Here is a 9,893-nt window from a genome sequence, read left to right as displayed (position 1 = left end):
ACAATTTGGGTTTTTTGTGTGCGCTCGTGCTCTCTCTCTCTCTCTCTCTCTCTCTCTCTTAGAATGTTAGATTTGTAACTTTTTTTTTATATTGAATTGATTTTTTTCACAACCGAAACATTTTAAGTACGATTTACTAAAACACCTGCCGCTGTTTCGTATAAAACTATTTATTTTTTAATAAGGCTTTTACGTGACTGTTAATGCATATTCGTATTGATTTAATTTTGTTTTAAATAAACAATATTCCCAAATTTCTTTAATCGCAACAATATGGCGATAAACCCGCAACTGTTGACTTGTCCCACATAGCAACGTTGAATATGGCGGACATGTAAAGACGCCTGTTAGAAAGAAAATATACTTTTTCATTGGGTATACATTTGTAAAAACTTAAATATAGCAAAATGGCTTCTGCTAGTACAAGAGAGGCTAGAGAAAAGTACGAATTAAAACAAAAAGCAGTCAAATACTACGATCAAAATGGAGTACCCAAAAAGATGGAAGAAATATTGAATTCGATGTTTTATGACAATCCAGACGACGTTTACGGACACTTGGTTTGTAAATCTTAATGTGAATCAAATAAATTGTACAGATAAATTGTAAAAAAATATATTTTGCTTTTTATTTTGTATACATTTATAAGCATCCATATTTTTTGTAGGCAAACTACTTCGCAGAACATGCCAAGACACCCCTAATTTCACAGGTATCCATGCATAATAAGAGTAAAGTAACACTCTCAACATTTGTATTTCAAATCCAAAATACCTATATTTTCATTGCAAAAGAAATGACAATGATAGAAAATTACATGCTACACTTTGCAACATACGTTCTATTAAATAAAAACTGCTAAATTATATCAATTCACCCAGCAAAAAAGCAGTAATGCAGTTACCATAAAGGGGTGTATAGTTTTGGGAAGATTCAGATAAAATCTTTTTTTTTACCATGCCTACTGAAATAAAAAACACTAGTGGTTTTGTACTAACAGTAAAATTATGATTTCAGATTTCAGCAAGGCATGGATTTGATAGCAAAGGACAGACTACAGTTCAAACTGATATGTACTGCACTGTTAGAAATAATAAAAAGGTAAAGTGTAATTTTTTAGAAAATGGCTATTAATGATGTTGCATTAAAAAATTTACAATCATGAGGATTATATAAGTGTTTTCAAAATGTCATTATGTAACAAATGTTAGATATTGATTTCATAGCTTTCAGCAGCAGTAGTGAGTTCATCATCAAATAGCTCATTGCCCGAGAACACCAAGCCCGAGGATAGGGAGGAAGAGGACAAAGCTCGAGAGGCTGGTGTAGAGGCAGCCATTGCTCTCCTCAATGGAGACATCAACACTAGATTACAAGGCGTAGATCCAGCCCTTCAGTCAGATGTGGACAAAATACTAATGTAAAGGATGAATTGATTATATGAAGCATATGTACATTATTTGGCAGAAATTGATTTTTTGATAGTTTATGATAGATTTGCATGATTTGTGCATATTTAAAATCAATACCTATTGAAAAACATTTACCTATGAATGTCTTTAGTTATGTACTTAATAAAGTGGGAGTAGCTTTCTGCCAAAATATTAAATAGAATACCCAGACAATTTATACATGTGTAACCTTATTTACTGTATGCCATAGTGTTGACAGCTCTAGACTGTTGGAATAGTACATGAATTTCAAATCTGATATTCAATAATTTTCTAATATACATAAATTTGTAGAAGATACAGAGTCATAATTTTTTGTATGGAGTTTAAAAGTACCCAGGGTTATGAAATTCAATTCTAAATTAGATAAAAAGCATGATGAAAAATTTAACTAAAGTTTTGTTACAAATGTAAATTGTAGGAAACTGTACGAAGAGTTGAAAGCCGAAGAAGATGAAAGACTAGCTAAAGAAGCAGCAGAGCAGGCCGCTTTAGGAGGAGATGGGGCAACTCCAGTGAAAGAAGAGGATGCCAGCGTGAGTGGCAAAAAAGGAGGAAAATCCTCAGCCAAGTAAGGACCTCCATACAGTATAGACTCTCTGTATAGATTTTCTTTTTCTAAGTCCTTTGGTGCATTTTTTTCATGTATTGATATTGTTAAAATGTTGTTCTTCAAATAAAATTTATGTCCAGGGACAGTGAGCAGTAAGTATATATGTCAAATGCCAGGATTATTTTTTTGAAGGGGAAGTTTTCTGAAGAGAAAATGAATATAATTTGCTTTTAAAAATTAAGGATCATATTATAGGAATTATAATTAAACCATGAGAGCTAAAGCTTCTGGTACGGTACTTCGTGTTCAGTTTTCTTGGTTGTGATTGGCCAGAATAACTCCAATAGAATTGTCTTTTATGCAAAGTAACGGAACCAACATAGGATAAAACCACAAACAATAGCATTACAATTGAGAAACAAAGAATATGCCTACTGCTGTGTTCATTTGTAGTGAAAGCTTATCTAAGCCAACATGTGTGTGATTTTCAGCAGCTCTTAATTGTTCATTTGCTAAGACTGTAAGAAACAATTCAACAAATTCATATGCAAACCTTTACTGCATGATCACTTAAAATTTACATTTACTGAATTGGTATGGAGTCATGCAGCTTGAAATTGGATATGAGAGGCTGTCATATGCTTTGGAAAGCTATATTGCATGTTTTTGATGTGAATCAGTTTGTTTTTTTAAAAACCAGTAACAGCATTGCTGGGGATTATGAGTATTTGTAAGTAAGTTTGTGGTTATTCAATGTCTAACACATTGTCTGACATTTGTGAATTCATACATTATGAATAACAATAGGGCAAGTTGGGAATGTTACATAAACACAACTGTCATGTGTAACTTAATAATATGTGAACATTTTGAAGAAATGTTACTGAAGAAATAGAGTGCTATATTAGAGAAATGTTTAGAGTTTGTGACAATTTTGAGTGTGACTGTACAGATATATCCTGATATGATTCTGTAGGATTAATCCGGGTACCAACAAGAAGTGAGTGAATAACACACAATCTTATTAACTTTATAGCGGTGATGGGCAAAATGTGTGTACTGCAGATAATGCTCAGACTCGACTCGTTTATGTTATATATACAATACAATTTCTCCTTGCTTTCAACATATTATATTTTAGTTCTAATTACAGTAGATATAACTATAGGTCCATGCCCTTTCCCTCTCTCTGTATAGTATAAAATTTCAACATTTGCATTGTAGACTGAATGGAAAAGTAATGCATGGTTTCCACAACATACAGAAATCTATGACACTATTATCACTATTTGTTATTGTGCAATTTACTTCAGTTTATTTACATCGTGATAGATATTGTCATGTTTATTTACTGATTGAGTAAATACAATAAAATGTAGTTGTATATAAACATATAAGCAATTCAATTTCGAAACAGGACGCATGTTTGTCTCTCTTTTCAAAATCTTTTTTTTTTCCAGTCATAATGTACACTTAATCCTCAAGGCACAGTTTCTCTCAAAGCATAGACATATCTGTGAGATTTTTGGAAGATCTTTGGAGTGGCATGCATGCAAATTCTGAGAGAGATTTTGTAGAATATGAATACTGTAGTATTATCTTAGGCTCGATCAGGTGATTGATTTCTCAGTAATGAAACACTTGCACATGTAAAAGACAAGTGTTGATAGATACCATGATTAACTATTTAGGTAATATATCTGTTTTGTTTTCTTACACAGACCATTCAGATATAGTGAGAGCATGCATGTAGATTAAGGGGTCACATAGTGAATTGCACAAATTTACTTCGGTATAAAGCTGTTTTATAATATATTATGATATCATTGATTCATTTACAATTTCAAAATGGTATTACAAACTTTAAGCCTAGTAAATTTTCAAAATTGCTGACATATATATATCTAATACATGTACTATTTTTACATCTAATACATGTCCCATTTTTACAAAGATGACACTGGAAATACTTTCAAAGTATAGTAATAATGATTACCGGTAATAATTAGGGTAACCTTCCTATCAGTATAACACTCAGCAATTCATCTTCATCCAGCATCTAAACATTGTATTTTTCTGCCATTTGAAGGAAAGGAAAGAGTGTTGCAGTTGTGGTGGTCCCTGATGAACCAAAAGAAAAACTCCTCCCGGGGGCGGAGTCTATTTGTGTGGCTAGTCGGGCGGCTAGTACTGCAGCGTCAGCTGTAAGGGAGGAACCTCTCTACCAACATATAGCCACCCTCAGGTTTGGGGAGGTAGGACAATTTAATTTATCATCCATAACATTTTTATGTTCCATGAAAACAATTTAACTTTTGGTAATCTGTGCTTCTTTTTGAGATACTGGTACATACATATATGTATGTCATTTCTTGACCTGCTGCATTTTGACAGATATGAATTAAAAATAATTGTCAAATTTTGATTTTATATAGATTCCTAAAGATATGAGAGTGCCCATTCCTATGGTGACAATTATCCAAAGTGGACGATCAGCTCCTGGAAAATTAAACTGTGTCAAAGAATTTATGGTGGTTCCCAAACCTGGCATGCCTATTGCTGATGTATGTTTTGATATTTTAGATTGCAGTTTTACATGTTGATTTGACATGTTCAAATTGCTATGTTCATGCCCTAAACCTAATTCTTATTTTTTGATCAATGAGATAAAAGTCTGTAACAAGGAACTTTGAAAATTGATAAAATACATTTACTATGGTACTTTACATGTATTTTGTGAAATAGCAATAAGAGGTGGTCATTGTTTACCAAAAAAATAAAATAAACTTCCATTGATCAAAAATTCATTTTGTTTGCAGAGTCTGTAACAAGGAACTTTGAAAATTGATAAAATACATTTACTGTGGTACTTTACATGTATTTTGTGAAATAGCAATAAGAGGTGGTCATTGTTTACAAAAAAATAAAATAAACTTCCGTCGATCAAAAATTCATTTTGTTTGCAGAGTCTGAAATACTGTCAGAAAATCTACAGCTATGTGGCCAAAACCTTAGTAACCAAAAGTGGGGTAAAGTGCTTGTTTATATTTTGAAGAAAATATTCTTTTTGATAGGTTAAATGTCATCAAATATTGCATATAGTTGATAGAAAACACATTTCCATTGGTCAGTTGCACTTGTCTTTCAAAAGTGGGATAACTTTCTTTTATTAAAATCAGATGGCAGCACAGTATGGAAATGACATTGGAGCTCTCTGCCCCTCCTACGACAAGCCTGAGCAAGGACTAGACATCCTACAGGATGCCATCACCAGCCTAGAACTCACCCCTGGGGAAGATTTTTTCATCGCCCTCAATCTGGCAGGAAAGGAAATATTTGACTATGTAGGTAGTCAGTTTTATGAAAATTCATGAACTTCTTTCCCAATATTGTACAAGGGCTCAAATTTATTGATTTTTTTTCTTGCATGTTTTTTGCAAAGAGATATATTTATATTATAGGATTTTTCTTTCAAATCTCTAGAAAAGAAATAAATTTATACCAGGTACATTTTAGTTAGCGCAGAATATATTAATGAGGGACAGTTACAAAGCGTAATAATAATAATGTGAATTTGTTATGGTATTAAATATGACTCTGCTGTTTGACCAAAAGGATAAGAAATCCAATCAAACATCTGTAAGTATCCCAGAGTGTTAACTTTATTAAAAGGTTGGAGAGTTTATTGATATGGCATAGTTAGATTTCAAAGGATTCAAAAAGGATAAGGCACTATGGTTTTGCGCACTGCGTTCATTCACATTGCAGCGCACATTTCATTGACCATAATACCATCACATTGAAAAGTTTAATTCATTTTTTTGTGTGTGTGTCTTGTGTTCAAATGTCTGCCAATTATTTTTGAGTCTGCATAGACCTGCAATTTTGCTCATGGCAAGCGTTTAGCTATAGGCTCATTGTTTGACATGTGATGTGATGCAATACTTCTCCAATAGGATCCCTCTAGTGTACCTGCCAAATCCGATTTCCCTGGTCAGGGTATGCACAAGGTATCAGAGGAATTAAGCTGCACTTATAACCATGTGAACTAATATGTCTTTGGAATGCTGTGGTATTATATGTGTCTGTAACTGCATGGATCCATTAGTTATTTTGTACTTATAGTCACTGTCAGTGTGTTTTTATTGTGTTTTTATATTTTGTTTTAGATGAAATGTTGAATGTATGTGAAGCTTTGATTTTTCTTATGTTAATGTAGAGTGATAGTTAAAAATCTATTCATGCACCATTGTCAGACCTAAAATGTATTATTTTTTTAGATGTAGATTGACATTTTCAGACATGCACATCAACTCCCTTCTTGACTTAGATTATAAAGACTTTTCACCACATCAAATATATTTTGTCAATGAACATCACACAAGATGATGGGGATAATGAGTATTCTCTCAGTCCTGAACGCATTGTGTCAAGATTGCATATAGCTGCCACATTGACTAATTTGATTGCAGTTTGAAAAAGGGGAATAACTAAAAGAGAATAAGATTGAGTAAATCCCCTTTTTCAATTCTTGCAATCAAAAAAAAAAATCTGGCCTACCACACTTTATTCTTTACATTTTTTGGCCTGAGAAGCTTTTTTTCAATTTTCAAATAAAAAAGATACACAGACTGAATCTACTTTCTCAAATAATTATGTATTTTACCTGTATAAGAAAAACTTGAGTATGCGAGAAGTAATTATGTTGAGCCATTTCAGGGTGCAAATATATCAGTGTTCTTTTAGTTGTTTTATGATCCTAACTCTTTGTACCGTATATAGATGACATTGTCTAATAACAACTTTGATTTGTAGATTGTAACTAATGACTGTTAACTCTAACTAGAACTCACCAACCACTATTCCACATTACACAAACTACCTGTTTGAAGAATCCTTAAACAAAATGGAATTAAACCTTTAAATGTAAATTAATTTTAATCATTTAATCAGTCAATGATCTAAATACCTAGTACATGTAGTTTCAAAATCCAACTCTAGTACTAAAAAAAAAATATTCCCCATGTTCTGTTCTGGGCATGCACAAAACGTATAATTACATGCTTTTTGTGTTTATTTGTTTTGTATGTATTGTAGGAGAAAGGTAAATATGAGGTCATGGGAGGTCAACAGAAAGTTCCAGAGGATCTGGTGGAATTCTGGGTAGAGTTACTTGGTCGCTACCCATCAGTCGTTGCCATCATTGACCCAATGAGGAAACAGGTAATTCAGTTTGTCTTTAAAACTTGATGATTTTTACATTTTATTTCAGTTTCTTTGCAAAATCCAAGAGGAACTAATAAAATTCACTACACACAAATTATAACATTAAGTAACACATATTATAACATAATGTCATACTTTTTGCAATTTTTTTACCTTAACATGTAACTATGTCCCAACCTGACATCATTCAGTTTCTCTTAATTTCTTGAAACAAAAAAACACACCAAAAAAACTCCCAGTTATTTAAGATGAAATAATTAAGATTTTTCTAGCTATGCACATTCTAGTACTTACAGATCAAACATCTCAGTTCCCTTTAGCTATATAGGATTTACTTGACACTCATAAAATACATTTCAACTGCATGTTTAAAACTCATTTCAATCTATATGTTTCATAATATTCAAAGGAGAAGGAGCACTGGATGAGACTGTGTGACAGAGTTAGTGACAAGTGCTACGTGATAGGGAACCACACGTATCCCCGGCCCGGTCTACTGCTGGAGGAGGAACTCACCGAGGAGTTCAAGACCAGCGGCACTGTCCTCAAACTGGACCAGATAAATACCATTACTGACATCCTTGAGTCTGCCAAAAAGATGGAAGGTGGGTGTCTCATTAAAATTTTGTAATTACTGAAGTTTTTTTTTTTTTGTGTCAACTTTATTTTTGCAATTTATCAGTGATAATCTCATTATCTGTTTTATGGCAATTAATTTTTAACAACCAAGCCTTTTTTAGTTAAAATAACACACACAATTGACTTTGAATGAGTGGTTGGCAGCAGAGAAATATTTGCAAATTAACAAAGTTCTGCTCAACCTTGAAAATTTTCTTGTCAATAAAAGTTGGTGTACAGGTACAGTTCTGGGTAGATTTTTTTTTTTTGGGGGGGGGGGGGCATGTCTTGTATTATTTATAATTCTAAATAGTTTTTATTAAACTTCAAAATATTTTAAATTAACAATTTGAATAAACTGCACGTAAGTTTTTCTTGCATCAGTTATTCTTGTTATTTTATAACAGATGCAGAGAATCAGATTGTGTTGACAACATGTTATGGAGAAACAACAGATACATTCCTGGCAGATATGGTAATATATAAAGTTTTCCTTGAGATTAAGCATGTATAATATGTAAAATGAATCATCAGCTTCAATTTTCTTCATGATTTATTAAACTTACCAGTAATAAGTACTGTAAAATTTGCATCTATTGAAACATACATATGAACTACCGTATATACAGGGAAGTTTTCGCCCCCATTTTATTTTCGCCCATTTCAGCTTTTGTCGTTGTTGTCATTGGATGAATTAGAGACAGGGCAAATTGCACTGTCTCAAATTATCTCTCTTTTAACACAACTTTGTTTGCGTTAATTCAAGGCGGGGCGAAACTGTTTGCAGTATTTTCTTTTTCATTATAAAATGTAAAATTAATCAATCTTTGAAATATTGAATGTTGGCAGTGCCAGAGAGACTAAGCATTAAATGTTTTGGCCTAAACACTTATGTTAATGTGCTGTTTTATATTTCAGGCTGTTGGGATGAATGCAAGGTTCTTAAAAATTGGAGCCCCAGTAAGAGGAGAGAGAATAGCCTTGTTCAATAGACTTATACAAATAGAAAACCAACTGAAATTAGAAGGGAGACTAGCCTTCCATGGGGAAAATGTGTTCCCCCATATTGTACCCCCACCCCTCCCTGAGCCAGAAGAGGGGGAGGAAGCACAGGAAGAAGAAAAGAAAGAGGAAAAAGGCAAAAAGAAATAAGCAGCCAATTATCACTTGTGTAGAAAAAAAAGTGATTTATGGTGTTGTCAAAAAACTAAAACAAGATTTGGGGATGCAAAGAGACCTGTCATAGCCTGATGAACAAATGTTTCTGTGATATTCATTATTTTATGACATTGTAATAACTGTACTTTGTTGTTTATTAAATTATGAACATATTGATTGATATTTTCTTTGAGGTATTTGCAAGAATGTTAACATCCAATGCTTCATGACTGAAGTAATGATGAAGGGCCTGCGCTTAAGGGGAACATGACGTTGCAGTGTAAAAGTGTTTGTCAATGAAATATTTTGGTTTTCTTACTGCATCAACATTTAGATGTCCTGTACAGTGTACATATTATTTTCGCAACCACTTTCTTGCCTTGCAAGGGAGATATTTTAATATGCATTATTGCTATCTGTTTTCGTCTGTCGTCGTGCGACGTGTGTCGTCCGTTGTGCATTAACAATTTTACATTTTTAACTCCTTCTTAAAAACTACAAGGCTAATTGTTACCATTTTTGGTGTGAGGCATCTCTATGCTAAGAGAAATCAAAATTGTGAAATTCGTGGCTCTACCACCCCCCCGGGGCACCACAAGTGGGGCCAAATATGCAAAAAAAAAAAAGGCCAAATTTTCAAAAATATTCTTCTCTACTCCCACACATGTGAGAAAAAAAAACTGGTTGCATGGTTATGATGTCCATGAAGCCCTCTACCAGAATTGTGAAATTCATGGCCCCTGGGTCAGGGGTTCTGGCTCTAGGGTGGGGCCAATATGGCCATATAATAAAAATGTATTAAATATTAGAAAATCTTCTTCTCTACTCCCATAGATATTTGTTAAAAACTAAATGCATGATTATGATGTCCATGAAGCTCTCTACCA

At 33.2% G+C, this 9,893-nt stretch overlaps 1 protein-coding gene across 4 annotated transcripts; it reads left to right on the top strand.

Moving 5' to 3' along the window:
* Positions 1-295: 295 nt before the first annotated feature.
* LOC128180723 (enolase 4-like) lies at positions 296-9,183 on the top strand. 4 transcript variants are annotated; one of them, XM_052848861.1, is made up of 15 exons: positions 296-560; positions 668-712; positions 1,018-1,101; positions 1,227-1,420; positions 1,873-2,022; positions 2,981-3,004; positions 4,094-4,259; positions 4,440-4,568; positions 4,971-5,033; positions 5,184-5,348; positions 5,961-6,014; positions 7,102-7,227; positions 7,640-7,835; positions 8,256-8,323; positions 8,767-9,183. In XM_052848861.1, the coding sequence occupies exons 1-15, from the start codon at positions 408-410 to the stop codon at positions 8,998-9,000; spliced, it is 1,851 nt and encodes a 616-aa protein (XP_052704821.1). In that variant the 5' UTR covers positions 296-407; the 3' UTR covers positions 9,001-9,183. The 4 variants fall into 4 exon arrangements, with proteins under 4 accessions (XP_052704821.1, XP_052704823.1, XP_052704822.1 ...); XM_052848863.1 differs by lacking the exon at positions 5,961-6,014 and adding an exon at positions 5,620-5,643; XM_052848862.1 differs by lacking the exon at positions 2,981-3,004.
* Positions 9,184-9,893: the final 710 nt, after the last annotated feature.

The sequence above is a fragment of the Crassostrea angulata genome, chromosome 4 (assembly GCF_025612915.1).
Source record: "Crassostrea angulata isolate pt1a10 chromosome 4, ASM2561291v2, whole genome shotgun sequence".
Lineage (NCBI taxonomy): Eukaryota > Metazoa > Mollusca > Bivalvia > Ostreida > Ostreidae > Magallana > Magallana angulata.
The sequence above is the reverse complement of the archived record's forward strand: the minus strand, read 5'-3'. Positions and strand labels throughout refer to the sequence as shown.